Source organism: Cheilinus undulatus, linkage group 9, assembly GCF_018320785.1.
Source record: "Cheilinus undulatus linkage group 9, ASM1832078v1, whole genome shotgun sequence".
In the NCBI taxonomy this organism is placed as follows: Eukaryota; Metazoa; Chordata; class Actinopteri; order Labriformes; family Labridae; genus Cheilinus; species Cheilinus undulatus.
The window spans coordinates 27371618-27395419 of NC_054873.1; the positions used below are offsets into that span (position 1 = coordinate 27371618).

A 23802-nucleotide genomic window follows, 5' to 3' on the forward strand; every position below is an offset into this window, starting at 1 on the left:
GTGCTAATTTTACACAGAGCAGCAGGAAAACTCTTTTATCCCAAAAACTCTCTTCTGTCCCTCACCTAGCCCTTCTCAATGTAGGTCAGTCTATTAACTGTGATGCTGCAAGGTCATGTTACACAATCTCTTTTCTGTGTATAGGTGTGTGTGGTTGAGTGTGTGTGTGCCCGCTCTGCAGGTGCAGATGTACAGTATCAGGTATCAGCAATGTAGGGCCTTTAGATTTTTCCCTCCAGATGGAAGTTTAATGATTCTAATTTCAGCCCAGCAGACCTCACTGCACATTCACCCATTCACATGGAACATAAACACATATATGTTTACCACCTTGTGCCCACATACTCGTATATGTTAGGTGTTCTTTCTGGTCTTAATGCTTTTCTTTTTATCCTTCTGTCACACAGGAGGCTAAAGGTGATTTCACCAGGTAAGCATCTCTCTTATTCTTTAACTTTACATTCTGCTATTGTTCTGCTGCCTATCCTGGCCAGAACGCTCTTGTAAATGAGATTCTTGATCTCAGAGAGGTTTTCCTGGTTAAATAGATTTATATGAGTAATTCCCACACAGGGGTAGATGTGTTAATGTTGATTTGGAGGGCATGAGCACAGACAGAACAAAAGAGACAATAGAAGTGATTTGAGTGTTTTGTCTGCTCTCCTGCCTCACTGATTATCAGTGTGCATCACTGAGTGCTGTCTTTCTTTCTGAGCTTCATTTACATCCCTCCCTCTTTTATACCTGTTTCATTTTGTTTCACTCGTGTAAAATAACACAGTTACAAAGATCAATCTTTAACCTTAACCCTAAAGCTGTAGGGATTCTTAGACGTGTGCAAAGGAGCTGCAACTAACAGGTGGCTCTTCAGGAATACATCTATGTGACTGGCCTAACTATATGCCATCATTCTTTTCCCTTATCCCTTTAATGTAGCACAGATAACACACGACAGAAGCCATCCCATCTGACCTCGTTTACGCACATGAAAGGAGTAAATAGACACACTATCCTACATAAGGCTGGAATGTGACACACACTAGAGACATTCCTTTCACCCCCTCCTCCTTTTCCTAACCCTGTCTTCACACACCACACCACCAGACACCTCCCAGTTCTTTTTTGCTCTGTAGAAGAGTACAATGTGCTACCTCACCTCTACTGAGTTTCACTTCGTGTCAGGACTGCTCCTCTGAGCCTTTATTATCATTTTAATAAAAAGTAAATAATCTTCCTCTTTCAAAGGAAATCTGTTATTGCAAAACCTTATAGTCTTTCTACTTGTTTGAAAAATATTAGAGTCTATTAAAGTCTGTTCTTTATGTAATTTAACAAAGATTTCAAAAGTTCTTTCAACATTTTGAATTCCTGGATTTTTCTCAAAGCCTGAGAACAAGAAAATAATTCATATTTATCACAATGCATCTCTAGTTACATTTGTTTAACTGTGATTGCTCTTCTATACCTTCTATGATCTGCAGTTGCAAGCTCCAGCAAATAAGCACCTTTACTTTACCTAAGATGTAGTTGCTCCAATGGACATTAGTCAGTTCAGACCTACAGCTGCAATCATATGTCAAAAAGCAAAAATTAACAGCTGGATAGGGTTGAGTGGCTCATTTCCAGGGCTTTAGCTCATAGGTTGTGATGTTCCCAGGGCTTTCCCAATCCTCCAGGGCCTTGGCGAAGCCTGGAGGGAGAGGCTAAAGGATTAGTGAGGTGTATTAAGACCTCCTGCCACTGGAGGTCTGAAAACTGAATCTAGCGCCAAGTCTCTTTGGCACTCTGTGTCTCATTTACCCTGTCTTTGTCTTTACCCTTTTCCTACTTCATGCCTGTGTTATATCCTTTTATTGTCTGTGTCTATGTCCCTACTCATTAATGCTCTCCTGCTTCCAGCTGAAGGCGTGTCTGCAGCTGTTCTCAGACAGGATCAAGTAGCTGGAATAGACATCATTAGGCTATCATAGCTCATTCCTCTCTGGACTGATTGCATATTTCCACTAAATTAACATTTTATTTCTGAGACAGTTGTGAAAAAAGTTCACTTTTGTTCAAATCTATTGCACATAATTCTACCAGTCCATTTTCTACTGTTCCTTGCTATCACCTACTCAGTTTTTTTAAGAGAACTGTCTACAGCAGAAAATTAATGTTCTTGCTTCAAGTAATGTTAACCATGCCTTGTGGTTTTTCCCTCCCAGTAATGATGCAACCAGGTCTGACCTAAAAAAGCTGCCTGCTCTGCCCACCCAGGCCCTAAAGGAGCACCCATCTCTGGCCTACTGGTGAGAGACTAGTCAGGTTTCCAGAAAAAAAAAAAAAAAAAACACAAGACTACACAAGATGTGCATTTGATGTTTTCCCTTCTTGACAGTTTTCCCTGTCTCTATTCATTCTACTTTGTTACAGTGAAGACCGGGTCATAGAACACTACAAGAAGCTTAATGGGCAGTCCAGAGGACAAGCTATTGTAAAGTAAGTGTGTGTGTTTAGTTGTTTGACTGCTATATGAATCACTGTTCTCCTCTTAACCTTTTCATGTCTGTCTTTCTGCTCCTCACAGTTATATGAGCATTGTGGAGTCCCTGCCCACATATGGAGTACATTACTATGCTGTTAAGGTACCATTTTACTGCTCTGCTTTTTTTCTTTTTCACACACGCACAACCAAACACACACATCTGCACATTTTTGCTCACCGTGGAACTGAGTGCAATTTAAGATTTAGAGATATTTAGAGACATTTTTACTTGTATATTTGTCTGTTTCTCTTTGCTCTTTTATCAATCATACACTCACATGCAGGTGATATAATGGATGGATACTGTTGTTGTGTTTTTGTAGGACAAGCAGGGGATCCCATGGTGGTTGGGTTTGAGCTATAAAGGCATCTTTCAGTATGACCACCAGGACAAAGTTAAACCCAGGAAGGTGAGGATGTGCTCCACCTGACTCTGCACCACATACACTATAGCTTTTTGCTCCGTCTTGATCTTTAAATAAGCTTGAAACAACAACCGGTGTAGATATGATCAGGAAAAGATTCAGATTAACCACAGCTTTACTAAGAGCTACATTTTATGATTATTCTTCTATCTTTCCTTTTACTAAAGGCCCAATACATACTTCAAATAATGTGTAACTTAAGAAGGAAATCTCCTCTGTATGTTTTTGTTTATGGTCATTGTGTCCATTTTTTTCCGTTCTGTGAGTCAGGACATTGTGTTTTGGAAGAACACTAACAATGCTGAACAGATACTACTGTCTGGAGACGTTCAGTCTTGGAATGTTTTGTATCCTGTCTTGCTTTTATTTCTGCTTGCTTTCTGTGAATGGCATCCTCTTGCCAGTCACTACTATGCCTGTGAAAGCTTTTCTCACCTCACCTCTGACCCCCAGGCGTGTTCCAAGCCCTGATCTCTGGCGTTCAGCATTGTCTCATAGGGTGTTAGTGCTGTTAACAGCATCCCTAAACATTTACTGACCACCAAGACACTCACACAAATGTACACTGATACTTTGTCACTCATAAATGCAAGCACACAACTCATGCATTTGCAGGCTTACACACAAGAATCAGACTGAACTCTGAACTCACAGTGCTGATGAATACTTCCCGTCTGCCTCAGCTTTCCTGTTTGCCACTAACACTGAGCTCTGTCTGCATGAGTCTCAGAGAGAGAGTGAGTCTTGATAAGTGCATTCCAGTCTAGATGAAAGTCACACCCCTGAGCAATTCCTGCCTCATTCCCATGTGCTCTGAAACTCTGTTGCTGTTGAGGTGTTCCATCACCGTGCTGATGGAAAAAATCCACTTGGAGTGAAATCCACTTTATACCATGTGGAACTCACAACTACAGAGCCACAAAAACTGTCACAAACTGTGCCTTATCTACCATATAATGCACAAACAAGTTTGTTGGCAGAAAGTAAAGTGGCATGTTTTAGTTTTCCCAGGATGATTGCTCAAAGAGAGAGAGGGGTGCAGAGAAACAAGAAATTGAGAACAGTATTTCCTAGTGCTGGGCACGAATTGAGTTTCAGTTCGATGAATGTATATGATGCAGATGTTTAAAAATACAGGAGTAACCTTTTTTGTAATCACGATCTTACAACCAATTCAAATAATTATGATTTTGTTTTTGCTAAAGTTAAGCAGCCCTAGCATTCCCACACAAGACTTATCAAGCATACAGCTACCAAAACATTCGTCAGCGTGAGTCAGTGGTCTGTTAATCGTCAGCTCTGATCACCTCACTTTCCTCTTGTCTTTCTTTATCTTTTCACTCTCATTGGAAGCACAAACAGAATAAGACTGTGCCTTACCACACAAAATACTCTCGCTGAAGATGTTGGAAATTCATGTTTTATTAATGCAGCATCACAAAATTATGAATGAACTCAGTGAGGTTTTTTACTAAAAAGGCAGAGTGGGTAGTACTCCTCCCTTTCTCTTCCAAGCCATTCAATTTTCCACAGGAAGACACACTCATAAAGGTCACTAAGAGCTTTATCCTTGTAATGAGAATCATCCCTTTTCAACAAAGCAGAGGAAGAACTGTGGATTTGGTAATTAGTCAGACAGTTCAGTACCAGTAACCAATGACTCAGAGAGGTGGAGGCAGAACACTAACTATGACACATTTTGGGATAATTACAATCTTTTGTTATAGTTATAACATGTTGTTTTTTTTTTAACAAAAAACCTTTTTAATTATTGAGAAGAAACTAGCGATTCTCTTTTTTAGATGTGTTTGTGTGTGGGAGTGTGTGCTGGAGGTAATTAAGTCTAATGAGTTGGTCTTTTTATGAGGGGAGATCCTGTTGTTTCTGAATCCAGGATGTCTACTGCACCCTCTGTGTTTATTTGGGCTGCTTAATTACTTTTCCCCTTCACCTTACTGCAGGCTAGTTTTATACACACACACACACACACTCACCACACACACATACATGGGTTTACTGCTGAAGTTCACAGTGGACCGATGCCTCATTTGTGTGATCTGACTCATTTAGACAGAGATTATAGGGTCTCTGTGTTAAAGGACTACCTGACTGGCTAACTTAAGACTATAAGCTCCATCAAAATTGTGAAGAAGCTGCATAAATATGCAATCAAAGACAAAACTATGCTTTAATTCTTTTTTGTTCACACTCATTTCAATCTATAATGGCTTTTTCTGAAGTGGACTGACACTGTCTCTAGTCTGCTTCTGCCTGTGTTTCACTTAGACCAAATAGGCATATACAGCCTCTTCTGATTATTTTTTCCATAAATGTCTTCCCTAAAAAAACACCACAAGCAAAATACAAACACAGGAAGTGCCCCCAGAGTGTATCTACATCACCATGACAACTTGTGGGCAAAGTATAGCTCACTGGAGCCCCACCCATATATGGAACAATAGCCTTTTCTGAGCCTTGGGTCCATTTCTAGCAAAGAATAATGTCTGGCCTCTCTACAGTTCCTACCTCTCACGTGCTATTTAAACTTACTATTCTTCCTGTGATCCCTAGAGAGTCCACGACAGCAAAGAAAAGCCTTTACACTCCATCAGATTTGACCTTTACATCCCTAATGGATGTGTGCTCAGGTGCAGAGACATTATTATGAGACAGACGTGGGTCTGTGCACGAGCACCCAGTTGTTTATGAATCATGACTTCCTTTGATTTTGTGTGTGCAATTCTGTACTAGTGTTGTACAGTCAAGAGGAAGAGAATTTGTTTGTATGCATGATCCCCCTTGTCACAACAGAAGCACTCACCAGATAAGACTGAGTTCTTAAGAAAATGGCCATCAGCTTTGTTTGTTGAGGTATTCTTAATATTAACACTTCTCATAAAAAAGTCACGTTTTCATTGATACAGTGGCTTTGTGCAGCTACACTGATTTTTAACTATGTAGATCTGTTCTGTAGGACCAGATTTTGCTACCCCTTGGTTTCATATGTTAAACTTGAATCATAATCTAGTGAGTTATGGCACCTTCTGGATTATCAAGTGGCCACCCTACTTCCTCAGTATTTTGCCTCAACAGCCAAGCAACAGTTAAAACAAAAATGTCCATAACTTGAGTAGCACCTTGTTCCGACTGCTCTTTAAATACTCTGATTTTTTTTAACTCTTAATGTTTAACTTGTCTTAAAAACATCAAAATCTACGTTCAGAACTTTGCTGCAACTCTGTCCCACCGGTAGAGAGGACAGCTCTAGTGGTCTTGTGTCTGAACATAGTTCCAAACACCTATCTTATCTGAACAGCTCTGGCCCTGTATAGTTAACACACACAAATGCACCAACACAGTCACTCACTCTCTGCCTTACCCACCATATTTAGCACCATGCTACGTTAGCACTCCATACTCCATTGAAAATGCACGGAGTGGCAACAGCTTTGATAAGAGCTGTGATTTTCTCTACTTGCATTCTTACGCACACACAGATACACTTTTAAATACATTCAACAGGCTGTGTTTACTTACAGTTTCCACAATATATCCCCCCTTTCCTCCCTCATCTCTAGGTCCATTGTTTTCCCAGGCTGTTAAAATTCCTGGGCTGTGACCTCTCAACTTTGTCTCTCCCCTTCTCTTTCCTTATCCCCTCATAGTAGGGATTTTGTCTTAGTTTCTTTCTGCTGTGTGTTAGTTTGATGCAGCTTAGAGCCCTTTTCTGTTACAAATGCTTTACTAGTGTCCATTAAAGGTTTGTGTGTGTGTGGTTTGGTGTCTGCTCCAGCTGATAGTGCAGGCCCTCTTATGTTCTGAAATAGCTCACACTCTTCTTTTCTCTTAGTAGAAACAGACCCTGTGTTTGAAATCAGTCCCTATTCACTATATAGTATGCTATATAGTGAATATGCCACATACACATTCTGAGTAAATATTTTTATACCCAAAGTGCACTCGTTATATCCTACAACGCATTGTGAAAAGTAGTGAATTAGATGGTCACAGCCCAGCAATATTAAACAATGAAACACAGTTTCATATTTCCATTTCATAGAGTATATTTCACCTTCAGTTCATATTTTGAATTGCCAAGGTTTTAAACAAAGTAAGATTGTTTTTCCTATGATGCTTCCAGACATGAGGCCAACATCTATACGTGTGAATAAATGATACTGCACTGGGGCACTACAGGTTTAAATTGTAGGACAGAAGTCTTTTTCTGTGGGTGGAGTAGCATCTGAAATTATCTTTGTATCGTGAAGATGAGTCCACTATACTGTCATCTCAGCTCCCTGTAAAGTAGGGAGTAATGAGTGCGTGATTTCTGACACAACCAGGCTCAGACTTTGTGTTTGTGCACCAAGGTTATAATAGTTTTTGGTTTTTCGTCAGTTTAATTTTTTCCCCTTTTTGTTTTTAATTACAGATTCATTTTTATTAATTTTACATGTTGTTTTAATTTTGCAAAAATTTTTGGTTTTAGTTTAGTTTTTAGCAGTTTTAGTTTTTCCAGTAATATGGAATACTAGTCAGAGCCAATATTTCAAAGAGCCAGAAAAGAGTGAACATTAGACATTTAGATATATATTCTGAATAGGCTTCTCAAAAATCCTAATCTTTGTTTAGTAGGATTTGATATTTTAATACAGCTCAATACCTAAATTATAGTGTAAAGACTTCGCCAGTTAGATCAGAACATTTTATGCTCCCCAGACTTTGGCGACTGGGGAAAGAGTTGAGTAGTCTAATGACTAAATCTAAGGATATTTTGTATCTAATTTAAATTAATTTTAGATAGTTTTGGAAACACAACATAGGTTTAATTTTCACATTTTGTAAAGCCTTGTTATTAATGTTAGTGTCAGTTAACTAAAATAATTTTTACATTTTATTTTTTTCACATTTCATTGGTTTTAGTTAACTTTATCAACTTTGATATGCACAAATACACAAGTCAGACTTAACAAAACAGGGACACTTCAAATGCTGGAGCCTAGAAAAGCTTTTTCCCCCTTCATCACTCCTCCCCTGACCCCTCGTTAAACACACACCTCCAAACCACAGAGCCCAGAGCAGGAAGCACCGTCCCTCAGGGAGGGAGGGAGGGAGGGGTCAAGAGGAGGGGAGGCATAAACGCCCCCTCACTTCTCCTAACACAGAGGAGGAGGAACCTAAACTTTACACACTTTTCCTCCACCAACACACACTCACGCCTGTGCCTACAGATGGTGAACAGCCATCACCTCATAATGTTCTGTTCCTCTGCATCTGGGAGGATTTAACATACACACATGCCGTGGAGGACGTCTTGGGGGAAACTTTCTCGCCCAGCTGGCTTTTGGCTTCATTTAAAGAGGAGCTGATGGTTCATAAAGGGGGTGGAAAAGAGGAAAAAAAGAAAATCCGTGCAGAGGAAAGAAAGCCTCCTCCCTCTCACACTGTCTTTCTCCAGAGTGAGGTCATCCAGCGAAGAGATCCACTGTGGACAAGAAGGCCTGGTCTGGACCTGATCACGGAGCTCCAGACTAGGTTCTCTCTTCTTCCTCCACCCACTCCGCCTATTTGCCAGCTACTGTTTTTTTCTCCTCTTGTCATTCCTAGCCAGTGCATTTCTCAGAAAACAAATGGAACCATGCAGAGAAGAGAATGGAGGAATTTTGCTGAAGACTGTGTGGATCGTGCGAAGTATGCTTTCTTGTAAACAGCTCTAAAGAGTTTCTTCTGACCCCTCAGGTGTTCCAATGGAGACAGTTGGAGAACCTCTACTTCAGAGAGAAGAAGTTTTCGGTGGAAGTTCATGACCCAAGGAGGTAAGTTTATATCACAAATTTAAGCTGGTATCAACTTAGTGTATTGCTTTTGTTTAAAAAGTTTGAGAGTCAGTTTTTTGATTTGGTATTGACTTTTTCAGTAATTGAAAATTATATGTTAATACGCTTAGATTCAAACTACAAATACTCAAATGCAGGAAAAGGGAGATGGGAATCTAATTCAGTAATGGTTGCGGAGTTTGTCTTGGCAATCAAGCAAGTTATTGGGTATGTCCCGTGGGAGCCTGGCATGGATTGATAGCCTAATTATTAACACACTTGTGTAGCCGTATGCATTCACAAACACCCTTGCTCCTTCATATATGCACACAGGGGAAACTCTTAATCACTGACCACAAGGAAAGATGGCTGTGTGATAGCTGTTTTGCAGAGGAAGTGACCTCTCTTGTGTTTATTTAGCATGGCTCTAAATGTGGAGCGCTGTTCTACAGACAAGGGGAAGGGAATGGCTGAAAAGGAGACAGGGTGACACAGAGAGCATTAGTGTTTTCTTTAAAGGAAGCTGTCATTAGTGTGAGTTGGTGTGTTGCTCAGTCACAGATGTGTGTTTAGATAAGGATGAGTAAACAATGGTGAGCATCATGTGTGGCTAAACTTTCTTTCTTTAAGACGTTTTACTGTTGTATGCAGCTATCTATTGTATTCAGTGTATATAAGGAGGCCTTGTGTCCGCTCCTACTGTAGGGCGTCGGTGACCAGAAGGACATTTGGTCACAGTGGCATTGCTGTGCATACGTGGTACGCCTGTCCCGCACTTATCAAGTCCATCTGGGCCATGGCCATCAGCCAACACCAGTTCTACCTGGATCGCAAGCAGAGCAAGGTCAGTCAGACTTATCAAATGCTTCCTCACAACACAGACAGACATGACCTCTGAAGTAGAAGACTAATAAAGTAAGCCTACTCAGAAGAGTATGGCAACTACATTTCTTCATGATGGGCTTTTAATTCTCTCCCTTCTTGTATGAGCAGTCCAAGATCCATGCAGCACGGAGTTTGAGTGAGATTGCCATAGACCTGACAGAAACAGGAACTCTGAAGACCTCCAAACTTGCCAACATGGGCAGTAAAGGCAAGATCATTAGCGGCAGCAGTGGCAGTCTGCTCTCCTCAGGTCAGTGCATGGACAGTAGAAGGTCTATACAGTGTCCGTGTGTTTGCATGTGTTGGGGTGAGGGGGAGTCCCGTTGACAACTGGATGGATAGAAACAGCTGCTTCTGGAAAGAGGCCATTGATTCATTGTTGAGTTTTCTCACTCATGTACTATACACACACACACACACACACACACACCACCCACAGTCTTTTCAGTGGGTATAGAACAACACATCCACCCATGTCACACAGACTCATCCTCCAGAGGCCCCTGCCCCCTCCTCTAAATTTAGTTGGTGATTGAATGGGTCAGTGAATAACTTCATCAATGAAACAATGCTTATCTATGTTCAACAAATGAGTGTGACACAAACATTTGTGCACTGCCAAATTTAGAAAGGCAATAGAAAAAGGTCTTTTTTAGAATGACAGGCCAAATGTGTAAGGGAAGCAAGCAAAATACTTCAATTAAACTGTAACCTTGAGTGTACTTTAAGTCACTTAAGCTTTTTACCTACTGCTACTATAGCATAAAGTGATGTGTTTTAACCACGAAATCAGTCTGTATGATCAAGGGAGAAGAACGTTGTCTTCTTTCAGTAGTTCTGCAAATATGCTCTTCACCTTTATCTCCCTGCATATCATATCCAAGTTTGGATGGGTTTTTTTCTTCTTGTTTCCCAGCATAGGTATAAGCATATGTCTCTCTCTTTTCTTGCTGGGTTTTCTTTATTTCCTGAACTGTCCATACCTCTCTTTGCGTACATACATCTATCTTTATCCCTATCACTGGGGTTGTGTCAGTGCTATTGTCATGATCCTCTAATAGCTGAACACTGTTGCAGCAAATTAAGCAAGTTACTGTGAATGTGATGTCTCATCTGTGCTCTTCCCCCTCTCTGCCACAGAGAGACTGTCAGAATTGTACTATAGAGTTTGTATGACTACCTAAATAACCATAAGGCAGCAAGGGAGGACACTGTGTTTTAAACAGTTTTCAACAGTTACCTGAAGGTGATATGGGCGTTTGATAGTCAGTTCCAGGGTTGTGAACATTTAAAAAACAACAGGTATAGAAACTTTAATACCAGAAGTAATTTATATTTCAGTCAGGACCACTGTTCAAGAAACATGCATGATTTGCATCTATAGATATTTCTTTATTAGCAGTTATTAATTAGCACTTATGCTGTTATTTGGTGATGTGGCTGTTCTGGGATCCCTCTGCCCTTCCACAGGCCCCTGTGGAAAGCACTGAGCAGGAACAGCACACATTACTGCTCTTCTTATGCCGATAGGGAAAGTTGTGGGCAGCAAAGCCCAAAGCAAAGCAGGCATCAATGACAACAGAATGACACCGATTTAGTCAAAAGCAGAATGAAAGAGGAGCTGGGGTGGAGGAGGGTTTCAAGAGCAGCTTGTAGAGAGCAGCAGAGCATGACCTGGCAGGAGCAGTTAAAATAAGGTAGGATAAGAGCAATTAGCCAATAGTGTGCTTAGAGCAAATCAGCCTGCTGTCAGCTGATGAGGGTTTGCGTGAGATCAGCTGATATCCATTATGGCAGCAATTGACTCAATGGCCTGCCTAAACTAGTGCTACACGCTCAACATTTGTCAAAAGAGTGCTGAAGTTTGACTTTCTCCCTCAGGTGTTCCTGTAGTCTTACATTTTTCCACTGTTTGACAGCTCAGTGGTACCGCACAGAAATAAAAAGTGTGTGTGGGGAGCGCATGTGCATGTTTTTCAACAGGCGTGTTGCAAACAAGCCTTTTACCGTCTCAGGGCCTTGGAGACTGTGCGTCACAAACTTTGTCCTAATCTGCCACTTCCTCCAAACACTAACACTTGCACAAACATACTACTAAAAGTCATTTTCCTTATCAAACTGTTCCATTCACTTCCCTGTAAACATCCTGTGAGGTTAGCAGGTGTACACACAACTTCTACCTCCTGTGTCTCAGCAGAGATCCCCAAACACTAAACACACAAACTTGCAAAGCCATAGTCCTGACTCCTATCCTGATCTTATGTGTCATCTCTCCTCTGCAGGCTCTCAGGAATCTGACAGCTCCCAGACTGCTAAGAAGGACATGCTGGCAGCACTGAGGGCCAGGCAGGAAGCTCTGGAGGAAACGCTAAGACAGAGAATAGAGGAACTCAAAAGCATCTGCATCCGAGAGGCGGTATGAGACAACAAGGACAGATTTTTTAAGTATCTTGGGAACCTGATTGTCATTTAGCATTTTCTTTTAAAATCAACTCATTTTATGTCGCTTCTTAGGAGCTGACTGGAAAGCTTCCTAAAGAATACCCTTTGGATCCAGGAGAGGAGCCACCCACAGTGAGAAGGAAGATCGGTACTGCCTTTAAACTAGACGAGCAGAAAATTCTTCCAAAGGGAGAGGTGAGGGTCCATACTCTGTCACTCTTTCCAATCTTCCCTGTCACCATAAAGACATTACACCACAAAAACCTGCATTAGGCGTGTGATCTGCAGTGTTAGAAACGTAAACTCCTTAAAGAGCCATTATTCCAGCTGTAATGTGATTATTTAAAATTATATTTTGGGGCTTTTAATGCCTTTGTTCAGAGACGAGGACGGTAGATTGAGTCGGAAACAGGGATGAGAGAATAGGGGAGACACATGTGGGAAGGGAGCTGTAGGCTGGACTTGAACCTGCGGCACCCACATACATGGGGTGCGACCTAACTGCTAGGCCATCTGTGCCCTGATCAAGATATCTTAAGAATCAAATTTATTTTAAACCTTTTCTATAATAACCGCATAATATTCAGGGTGGCTGACATAATGTAAAGTTAAGTCGGCCTGCTGATTTGGGGTGCAGTGTGTAATATTTAGCCTGGTAGCATTTAGCAAAACAAGCTTGGTTAAAATGAAACATAACATCTATAAGTAGATTGATCTAAATTAGTGTTGACATCTGATAACACATTTTTTAAATTTATGTTTTAAGTTAACTCAGAATAAGCCTTTTATTCATACATAGGGAGGGTCCCCTCCAAGGACGCTGCCATCTTGGATTTTTGCATTTTGCCTGTTTCTATGGCACCATAGAAGGAACCAAATAACAGTTAAGCATGTATTGATTTTTAAACTTCCCTGGTTCCCACAGTTATCACCAGAGAAATGAGCATCAAACTCCAGAACTGACTGTTAGATGTTGATAGTCCCAATTTTACACACTGCACCTTTAAGTAAGCAAAGTAAACTGAGAAGACTAAAAAGCTACAGTCTGAGACGTCTTGCACCTTGTAACAGTTTCTGCACTGCCTAGCTGTCTTCTGTGCCACGGTTAAATTTTCCAGAGAGGCAGAATTTCTAAAAATAGTCTGGCAGCATTCTCGCCACAGGAAGTGGCGATAGTAGGATTGTGTGTTATATGTGTGCAGGCATGTGTGTTTGGTGAGTGGGTGTTGCTGAGGTTGTATGCTTTCTAAAGAACCCAAGGACACGATATCACAAAATTGCTTTGCAAGCAAAATGATTTTTCTTAATTTACACTTAACACCCTACACACAGAGAAACAAAAGCCACTCCAGCAGCTGTGTGGAGAGATTGTCAGAGGGAGAGATTCTTATGAACTGAGGTAATCTAGTAAGATGTTGACCTAATGAGTACATCATTCTCTCTGTCTCATTTTTTTCATGTTTCCTCAAAGTAAACGTCAAGGATTTTCTCTTCTACAGTCACATTCGGGTTTCTACTCTACCATTGATGAACAGTGTTTCCACATAGTTGGCTATATTTAGAAACCAGTTCAAGAGAAGTAAAGGTGCAGTATATAGAACATTTGAAGAATGACAGAGTATGCTTTACTTGGGTCGCCCTCTCATCTCTTCCTCCACATATCTCGGGAGAAGTATAGAGGAGGAGAGAATGGATTGACGGAGCAGTGTTATTACTGGGGGACAGTGTGTCCAGTAGCGAATACATCCAGTGTTGAGAAACTGCAGTGCTGCAGCTCAGATAAATGACTTCCGCGGTGTGTTTTCTCTGGCAAGGCTTTGTGAGTGTGTCTGTATGGGAGAGTTACAGTCTGAATATGTGTCTGCAAAGTAAGCCTTGTTGATTTTGGATTGTGCATTGATTTCTGCCACTATAAATGTGAGCAAAACCCGATATCTTTGTTCTTTTGCTTCTCAGAGTTTTTTACTGATGTTTGTGTGTGTGGGGGTGTGTTTGCTTATCCCAGGAAGAAGAACTGGAGCGTTTGGAGCGGGAGTTTGCCATCCAGTCCCAGATTACAGAGGCAGCCAGGCGTCTTGCCAGCGATCCTCATGTGAGCAGTAAGAAGCTGAAGAAGCAGAGGAAGACGTCTTATCTGAATGCACTGAAGAAGCTCCAGGAAATTGAGAACTCTATCAATGAATACCGAGTCCGCTCTGGCAAGAAGCCTACACAAAGGGCATCTCTTATCATAGAAGGTACCAGAACATGCCTATACATTTCATTTCTTTACATTTCTATATTTTCATGTCTTTTTTGGGAAGCTCCCACTACACACATCGACAACATTATCAAGTGTTTTTCAATTATTTAAAGGAAATATTTCTGATTTATTGAAGTTCTGCTAAATTGAGGCTTTAGAGCTTTTAGATTTAGTAATGGTCCAATCTCATCTCTGTCCTATAGAAGCCAATATCGGCTCTGAAGACAGCTCATTGTCTGACGCTCTGGTCTTGGATGATGGTAGGTGTCAGTTTTCCACATCATTTCACAAGTAATGTGTGTTTCTTTTCCATGATGCCTTGAAAAAAAATGTCTGACTCATTTGATATAACCTAATCCAATGGTTACTCTATTTCAGATGATTCTCAAGTTACAGGTACCCCCACGTTCTCTCCAGTAGCATCACCCCACAAGGGTCTCCCTCCTCGACCACCATCCCACAGTCGGCCTCCTCCACCGCAGTCCCTGGACGGCCTGCGACATCTGCACTACACACGCTCCGACTACGATAAATCACCCATCAAACCCAAGATGTGGAGTGAATCATCACTGGATGAGCCTTATGAAAAAGTTAAAAAACGTTCCTCTCACTCCAGGTACGAGAGTATATATCTGAAATACAGCTGCTATACTTTTACCACCCTGTGGAAGGCTTTCAGCATCATTTAAAGAATTGAAAATTAGAACTGCTTTAAGATGATGTAAGGTTGTAAAATCACCATACATGCAAGCAAATAAGCCACAATATATGGTATTACAACTGTAAATTCCTCATGTATGGGCTGACTACATTTAGTACATTAAATTTCACATAGTCGAAAGAACTGTGTATGTGATGGATTTTTATTGTCTATGTAGTCACAGGCGTTTCCCAAGCTCTGGAAGTGCAGAAGCAGGGGGAAGTAACTCACTGCAGAGCAGCCCTATCAGGAGCATCCCTCACTGGAATTCTCAGTCCAGTATGCCATCGACCCCCGACCTGAAGACCAGAACGCCACACTATGTACATTCCACTAGGTAGGTCACTCTACCTTCAGTTGTTGTGGGTTACACAAAACTGCACTTCTATAGCAAACCCTAAAGGCAGGGGTGGAAAACTAATAACCTTTACTCAAAATAGTGTAATTAAGTAGCTTTTTTGTGTAACTGTACTTTCTAGAGTACATTTTGAAATTAGTAATTTTACTTTTAATTGTATATTTTTTGGGGGAAGAAGAGTATAAAACACAAAATTTTAAAGTCAAAATATGGAGATTCTAGCTCTCTCTCAGCAGCCTGAAACTGGCGGGTAGTTTGGCTTTGACTACACATGACTGTCAGTAACACAGAGAGAGAAAACAATCCCACATTGCATCCCAAAACAGATTTTTTGTTTCACTTTGTTATAGAAATATGACCATACCTAAAAAAAAAACTAGTTAGACTTTTGAATTCTAATGTTCTCATTGCTTTACTTTAAATAAACTTTAAATCAAATATTTTAACTTTTACTTGAGTAGATAAGTTGGACAGCAATATTTCCTCTAATTATTTAAATTTTAACCAAAATATCTGTACTTTCACTTGACTACAATAGTCTTGTGCTCTTTAACCCTTTGCCTGCAGGTTATATGATAAGTCTTACACACTCCCATCTCTCTGTACTCCAGCTAAAAGTTCTTACAGGGCTTCCTGTTCTGACTTTCTGCATCTGTTATTTCTTTTTCATTGTCATGTCCACTTCATTATGTTAATATGTCAACTCAGCCGCTAAATTCGGCCTCTTTCACGATTCTGCGTCTTACAGGTCAGTGGACATCAGTCCCACTCGTCTGCACAGCCTTGCTCAGCACTTTAGGAACCGCAGCTCGAGCCTCGAGTCTCAGGGCAAACTGTTGGTATCCGATCCCGATGCACACCCGCACACTTTGGGCACACTGGGCAGCCCTGACTTCTTCCTGGGCCCAGGTCGTGGTTCAAACGGCTCTGACCCACTGGATGACTGCTCATCCTGCACCAGCCAAAGCAGCTCAGAGCATTACTACCCCGGTGGACCACCTGGCAGCAACCCCAACTACTCCACGCTTGGAGAGGACTCGCCCTCCAAAGCCAGACAGAGACAGAGGCAAAGGCACAGGTAGGAACAGAGAAAATGCAGGGAAAGAGGATTCCTTTACTCATCTTATTTTTATTTCTTTATGTATCATACATTCAAAAAAAACAATTCTGCGGTGAGTTTGATTATCATCTTTCAATCTCCCTCCAGGTCTGCAGGTCACCTGGGTTCTTCAAACTCTGGCTCAATGCCAAACCTGGCAGCTAAGAACGGCTCTGGTGGAGGCTCAGGTGGAGGTGGGATGGGAGGAGGACACCATGGAGTCTATCTTCACAGTCAGAGCCAGCCCTCCTCTCAATACCGCATTAAGGAGTACCCACTGTACGTGGAGGGCAGCCCCAACCCCGTGGTGGTGCGTAGCCTGGAGAGCGATCAGGAGGGTCACTACAGCGTGAAGGCCCAGTTTAAGACATCAAGCTCCTACACAGCCGGAGGACTGTACAAAGAGGCCTGGGGAGGGGAGGAGGGTGGGGAGGGAAGTGGCCGGCTAACACCGTCACGCTCTCAGATCGTACGGACTCCATCGTTGGGGCGGGAGGGTGGTGGAGGAGGAGGGGGGAGGGCAGCAGTGTCTGAAGAGCTGCGGTGCTGGTACCAGCGGTCGTCAGGGAGCCTGAAGGAGAGGAGTCACTCACATTCAGGGTCATCCTCTGAGGCAGGGTCACAGCAAGGCACCCTGGGACATGGTCGAGGGAGTAGAGTAGGGACACTCGCCAAGGGCTCACCAGGTGAGTGTTTTCATTAAACAGACTTTACTTTTTTGGGTGAACGATGTCATGTATATTTTATTTACTGAATTTTACACATATGAAGTTTATTCTGAGATTTTTAACATTATGAACTTGTTGACTTCTATCTGCTGTTTGTATGTTAAAGAGCGATTCTGTCAGGAAATCTTAAAAATAAAGAATATTAGAAAGATAATTTTATTTGTGATTTGAGAACATGAACCCACTGAAGAGTATTTCATGATTCATGCAGGTATTTGGCATATGGGTCAAATAAAACATCACTTTTAACAACTACAACAAGCAATAGCCTAGACAAGGGTATTTATTGTTTATTATTATTTATTTCTTCATTTGAAAGAAAAGGCATGTGGATGGCCATATTTTAAGTTTAGTGAACCTCAGTTATATGGTAGCTGTTGCAGCTGTCTGTGAATACCCAGTGATTTTCCTATGTGACCCTCTTGCTGTTGAAGTTAAATTATAAGACAATAAGAACGTTTCCAGAAATCCTACTAATCTCAGGAATATATGCTGTTTGCACCATACTTTGTTAAATAAACAGATGTGAATTTAATCATTGTAAACAGAAAGCCTGAGAACCAAAAGTTGTGAAATGGAAAAGCTTTGCCCCGTGTGAGGCTCGAACTCACGACCTTCAGATTATGAGACTGACGCACTGCCTACTGCGCCAACGAGGCATGCACTTTCTTTGTCACTCTAGTGTAACAAGACCCCTGAGGCCACATCCCCCCCAGACTTTGGGCTGAAGCATAGTTGAAATTCCTTTGGTGCTCACCTCTCTGTAGAATGTATGCTGTGGGTTTTTTCTAAGCCTTTAAATCTATATGTTTAGGTGTGTTTGTTTCAGTGTGCTGCAACTCGTGCTGTTCAATTTCTGTCTCATTCACCATGACTAAGTGATGTTTTTCCCCCATAGCTGCTTCCCCTCACAGCCAGAGGAGTATGACGCCCTCCAGCGAGCATGCAGCCACACCCACACCCCCCTGCAGCCCACAGCACATCCTTAATTGGCAGAGCGGGTAAGAGAGGCACAAAGCCTGTTTACTTGTATTTAATTGGTCCAATAACGTGTTGTAAGGCACCAAAAGACACATCATGGACATATGAAGATCTGACCAGTCAGACCATTCATGAGTGGACTAGAGCATTTTGATCCACATAAAAATGAGAGTTCAGGCATATGTGCCCTTGGCCATATTGATGCCATCCAAGCTGATATCTGATACCTAGTAGTAAGCCTAAATAGCAGCACCCGATAGTTCAGACCACATACAGAGGTGGTCTGGGATGCCTTCAACCACATATGTTTGTTTGAGTAAACGTCCATCCAACAATGTTGGCTCCCACTGAGCTTAAACGATGATGCATTCTGTCTTTTCAAACAGGCAGAGGTACTTATTTGCATGTGAAATAGAGAGGGGAATTCTGATCTCAAATACTCAGTGTAGATGCATGTAAATGCATAGTGTAACAACAGAGCAGCTACGTAAGTAGTTACATTATCTACGTAGCTAAGCTTAACATTGCTAAACATTCAGATTGAAAAGCTAACTTGGCTTCATTGGCTTGTGTAGTAATTAATTACGTAGGTAGCATCCTTATGTTAGCTTTATCTTAAGCTAATGAAACTAAAGCGAGCCGTTGTTCACATATCTATTTCTAAAATGGATCTATGCATAATTCAATCCTGGATTAGACCTCTGTCCTTTTTGTTGTTTTATTTATGAAATGTTTCTTAATGTAATGTTTGCAATGTGGCTTTTTCATGTGTGTAACTGCTGGACATTGTTTATGAACAAAGGGGAATTTTAAAAATCTCAAACTTGAAATAACTAGTATGGCATTTCCTTTCTGAGATGTATGGTGTCTCAGATGAACGGTCTGTGTGCCGTCAGAATTATACGGTCTGCAGCCAGACTCCTCTCAAGTGTATGGCTAAATGCAAGGATGGATGTTAATGCAAGGTATAAATAGCTTCTTTGACACTGAGTGACAGATCACTTGCCTCATTTTCATAGGATTAAAAATTCTCCACTGCGCCTCCTCCTCTGTTTATGTTGAATTATTTTTGGGCACACCCACAGTCACACCTGGAGCAGTCTATGTTTGAAGCTGGATAGAAACCAGAAAATGTCCTAACTACTCAGCTTCTTTCCTTAAATGTCTATCCCACAAAAACCTTAAAACTATGCATCCCCTCATGCTTTGTGTGTCAGCTGACTTTGTATGTATTGTTAAACTGTTACTAGAGAATGGTGTTGTTGTGGTTGGGGGCTCTTTTTTAACTTCATTCTAAAAATCCAATAATCTGTCACCTCCCTTTTTTTTTCTATCTTATCAATTTTTCCATTGCTGCGTCTACTCTTTTCTTTCTGTCTTGGGTCATTTCTCTCACTCTGATACCCTTTTGTCACTGATTTTTTTATTACTTAATATAAATGTTGTTCTCTTTCCGGCCTCTTTCCTTTTCTGCACTAACCCCTTCTTTACTTGTGTGTTTGTCCTCTCTCCTGGTTTAGAGGGACAGCAGACAGCTCTCCTACTGTGGACGTCTGTCAGTCTCCCCCTCAGCCCAGCTCTGATGCATAGAGGTACTGTCTGTGCTCTCTGCCTGCCCCCCTGGGGTCTAAACCTACATTTTTACTGTTGGGAAAACACAGCAGAGGCATAAAAGAGACTGAAAAGAGCCTCATAGACAAAATAAAAAGTGGCAGCAGTATCAGTTTTCCTCACAATTAGATTTTTAATCAAAGACATCTGTCACTTAAACCATCAACTGTAGGGGGCTGACTAAGCAATGGTGTTTGGTTGTAATTTCTGTCACGTACTCTCTCTGGCTGCATCTGATCTCTGCATGCGCTCTGCTCTGTGCTCTGACACTGTGGCTAATTTCTCACAGGAGTTACTAATAGAAATATTTAAGCATGTTTTCTATGTGCTTTAACAGAGAAAAAGGCTTAGGATCAGATCACTTGAAATCAAGTTGACAAAATTTAGATTATTGATTAATCTTTGTAATTAAATGCATGTATTTGTTGGTCTCACCCGACCTTTCTCTGCATCTACAGGTCTTTCAGTGACAGCTGTTTTCTCAGCAGCCCCCTGTGCTCAGAGCTGGCAGATGTGCAGTGGTACGGACATGACAAGGCCAAACCTGGAACCCTGGTTTGAGATCTTCCTGCAGGGCCCAGAAATGTCCCTTTGCCCTCTCCTACTGCGTCTCCACTGTCCCTCACCACCACTCATTGACAACTGAACACCTCATCCTCTAAGCCCCACAAAAACGGCCCACCCTGACCGCACTGGAGGACTGGACATAAGCCTCCCTCCTCCCTTAAACCCTCTGCCCTCCATCCATTTCACCACCTCTTAATTAAGCCCCTCTATCACAGCTCAGCTGGACAGGGACACACTCGCTGGGCTCCGGTGAGGGCTGACTTTCACAGAACGGACTGAGAAGTGCCACCTCAGGTGTTTAAGTGATTCCCTGCAGCACCACAGAGCCCGATCTTTACTCACTCTCAGCACACAAACAAATGGGAAAGAGCGTTAGGAAGAGAGAGCACAGAGAAATATTAAAGATACAGCTCAACTGAAACATCAGCCACTCTATGATCTGTTTCATAGTTCCGCTTTGGCACCTTCTTGATCTCATTCACACCACTGCACTGCCACCCAATCAGATGATACCTGCTGGATTTGAGCCACCAGTTTAAAAGAAAAATTCAAGGCCCAAACAAACTCTCTTGGATTCATTATTCTCATTAATGTTTGTCCTTTTTTGTTATTTGTCCCTGCATATTTATGAGAAGATGAAAAATAAACATAGCCATCATCAGAGAAATTCAACTCCTCTCAGTTCAACCCACAACCAAAGACAAGGACTGGATTAACTGGGTGGTCACTCCAGGTTCCACAGGCTGGAGCTCTTCACAGTGATGGCGTGTGGATGGTTCACGGGACTCTATCTGGGATATTCATGAGGACTACAGCAATAACAAACAGAACACAAACTGGTTTGAATCTACTGAGTGTAGTGAAGCAGGCACTTTGCCGTGTTCTCTTCCTTGTGAGGTTTAAAGGGTTATTAAAGCATCTTAAGAAGATTTGGAGTTGTTGCTATTGGGTTTGGCATTAGAGACTTCATCATACATATTTATTTAACTTCAGTGGTCAAGATCTTCTGCCCACTACAGACTGTTTGGTCACTTTATAGCCTGAGCAAGGGGGATTAGTTGAGGTGAAACATAGCCATCAAAAACTGTTTTATTTCTGCCATCAAACAAGACATTCTGATCACATTTATTTCTGTTTTACCTCTGAGAGGAGAACACTTTTCACATCCACTGCATTTGTTGAATGATTTTGCTGATCAGTGAAAATTTTGACACTTTCCTCCTCTGGTCTCGGCTCCGTTCCAGTTCTCTCCATGCTGACTTTGTATCAGCGTCTGTCGTAGCACTGTGGTTTCTCATCTTTTTCTCAGATGCTCTAAATCTGAACGCTGGCTTGGACACACATGACAGTCACAACACCTCACATCATGGGCATGCATGAGCGCAAGTTTTTCAGTGCCAAACATGTTGGTGCTTTACATTTGTACTGTAATTTATCTCTGAAGCAGATTCTCTTTCAAGCTTAAATCCCTTTAAGCAGTAAATTAACAGATTTTCCCCAAAGAAAGCACTGAACAGACTACTCTCTGATTTTATAGCAAGTGTTGTTGGAATAATTCAAACTTTGAGAAGCACAACATTAACTGGATGTGGGGCTGTGCCTACAATAAGAGCATGCACATTTATCAACCTCAATATTTTATTAATTTGGAGTGCCAGAGTGTATGAGGGGTAATCTGGAAAAGCTACAACAGATATTGGACACTGGTAGATACATAGCCTGTAGTGTCCAAAAGCAATTACAAGAAGTAAAAACAAAACATTTCTAACCCCTTTAAATGGAGATATTAAATTTTCTCATTCACGCAGTCAAAAATCAAAGCAGGGTTAGAAGAAGCACATTTGGTTTTATATGAAGGAAGAGCTGCATGTTTAAGCTGTCCCAGAATCACTCCCCCTTTTTACCCTTTTACCAGAATTTGTGTTGTTTAATTGTATCAAAGAATATGAATTACTCTGGTTTTAATTTCACAAAGATTATGACTGATTCTACATCTCAGAAATAAAGTTTTCATCATGTATTTACACTATATCTGGATGCGCTGTATAACAATCAGTATGGCATTTGTACTTCTTGCATTAATAATTCAATCACATCACTTGTCTGCCACTTTCTGGTCTATTTTAGTAAGAGGAAGGTAGACTTACTCCTTGCATGAGTTGTGCACCAACAGCTGGTCAGATTTGATCAGCCTTTACCCAGAATTCAAACCAAAACTCCTTGGTCAATATGTCGTAGGAAAAATTTCAATACTGTATTCAAGTCACGTTTCAGACTGCGAGTTTATCCTTGCTTTGCGCTGTCAGAGTCTCTGCCCATGAAGACATTATAATCCCATGCATGCCCCACAGACCCACTGACAAATAAAGACCCCAAAGATATTCAGCATCTGACTTTTATAAGCACGTCTTTCTCCATAGTGTCCCCTCGCCCCTCAGACAGTCCTGTTTTAAACTTTGTGGTAATCTCTGAGCCCAATGTGAAGAAGTGTGACATCCCCTCCCTCTGTAGCTCCAAACGTACCAGATTTTCTGTGCTCCATAGAAATGTTTGAGGTTTTTGTAACACACCTAAGAGAACTGAACTAACTCTTTTATCAGTCTTTACCTGTATGTACGGAAGGGCACTGTAAGGGTTTTGTGGGGTTTTTAACATTCACATTCATTGTTTTAACAATGTGTCATTTTATATGAATGAGTATTGTTTTTTTTATTTTGTTCTGACATTATAACAACCCTTTCAGGTGCTACAAAATGACCAGTTACTGCTTTGTCACGTAGGATCTTTAGACACCTCTTCATTGATTTCAACAGATACAATACCAGATGTGCAAAATGAAGCTTATTTTAACAGTTTAATAGTAGAACACTTCCCCTACCAGACAATAGAGCATGTAACTTGATTTTATCGGTTCTGTTCAACTGTAACAATACATTTAAGGTGTTGTAGAAAAAAATGTGGAATTGATTAAAAAATAACTGAATTCCACAGTTAATTTATTCTTTTTTCTATTAAAAATTTGTATAGTAACTTTACATTTTTCAAAAGTGTGTTGTTGGAAATTGACGATGAATTTTCAAGATGAGAAGCCGTGGTGGTTCTTCAGAATAAGAAAAATAAATTATTGATGAATGTTCTCAAGAATATGTCTTCTTGTGTTTTCTTTATACATCCTCTTCCTCCCAGGTGTCTCACATCAGACCCTTTTATCCAGAGGCTACTGCTGAAAGGTCAGACCATCAGACTTCGTAGCCAGACTCATTATAGGGGATTCCCTCGTGCTTCCTCTCCTCTGGACACACTCACTCTCCTGTCATCACACCCAGGCCTCACTCATGCTTTCTTCACACTCTGTCCTCACGGAGAAGGAGACAGAGGATTTCCTGTGGATTCGAGAGGAAAAGACGCTCTGAAGATTAGTTAT

The 23802-nt window shown here is 41.3% G+C and overlaps 1 protein-coding gene and 1 non-coding gene across 6 annotated transcripts in view; one reads left to right on the forward strand and one right to left on the reverse strand.

Annotated features, from left to right (window-relative positions):
• Positions 1-23522, forward strand: part of frmd4a (FERM domain containing 4A) — a 116105-nt gene extending 92583 nt beyond the window's left edge. For 3 of the 5 annotated variants that reach the window (XM_041795510.1, XM_041795507.1, XM_041795511.1), the window contains exons 7-24: positions 408-430; positions 2205-2288; positions 2413-2478; positions 2567-2624; positions 2848-2934; positions 8689-8765; positions 9468-9609; positions 9759-9900; positions 11933-12066; positions 12165-12287; positions 14098-14329; positions 14538-14594; positions 14713-14950; positions 15213-15371; positions 16141-16470; positions 16600-17177; positions 18118-18220; positions 20270-23522. In XM_041795510.1, the coding sequence (XP_041651444.1) occupies positions 408-430; positions 2205-2288; positions 2413-2478; positions 2567-2624; positions 2848-2934; positions 8689-8765; positions 9468-9609; positions 9759-9900; positions 11933-12066; positions 12165-12287; positions 14098-14329; positions 14538-14594; positions 14713-14950; positions 15213-15371; positions 16141-16470; positions 16600-17177; positions 18118-18220; positions 20270-20372 (2736 nt within the window). In that variant the 3' untranslated portion in view covers positions 20373-23522. Of the gene's footprint in view, positions 1-407; positions 431-2204; positions 2289-2412; positions 2479-2566; positions 2625-2847; positions 2935-8688; positions 8766-9467; positions 9610-9758; positions 9901-11932; positions 12067-12164; positions 12288-14097; positions 14330-14537; positions 14595-14712; positions 14951-15212; positions 15372-16140; positions 16471-16599; positions 17178-18117; positions 18221-19720; positions 19793-20269 lie in introns of all 5 variants that reach the window. The other 2 variants (XM_041795509.1, XM_041795508.1) reach the window with 2 other exon arrangements.
• Positions 17806-17878, reverse strand: trnam-cau. Its single transcript has one exon. It is a non-coding gene; the product is annotated as a tRNA-Met (tRNA).
• Positions 23523-23802: the final 280 nt, after the last annotated feature.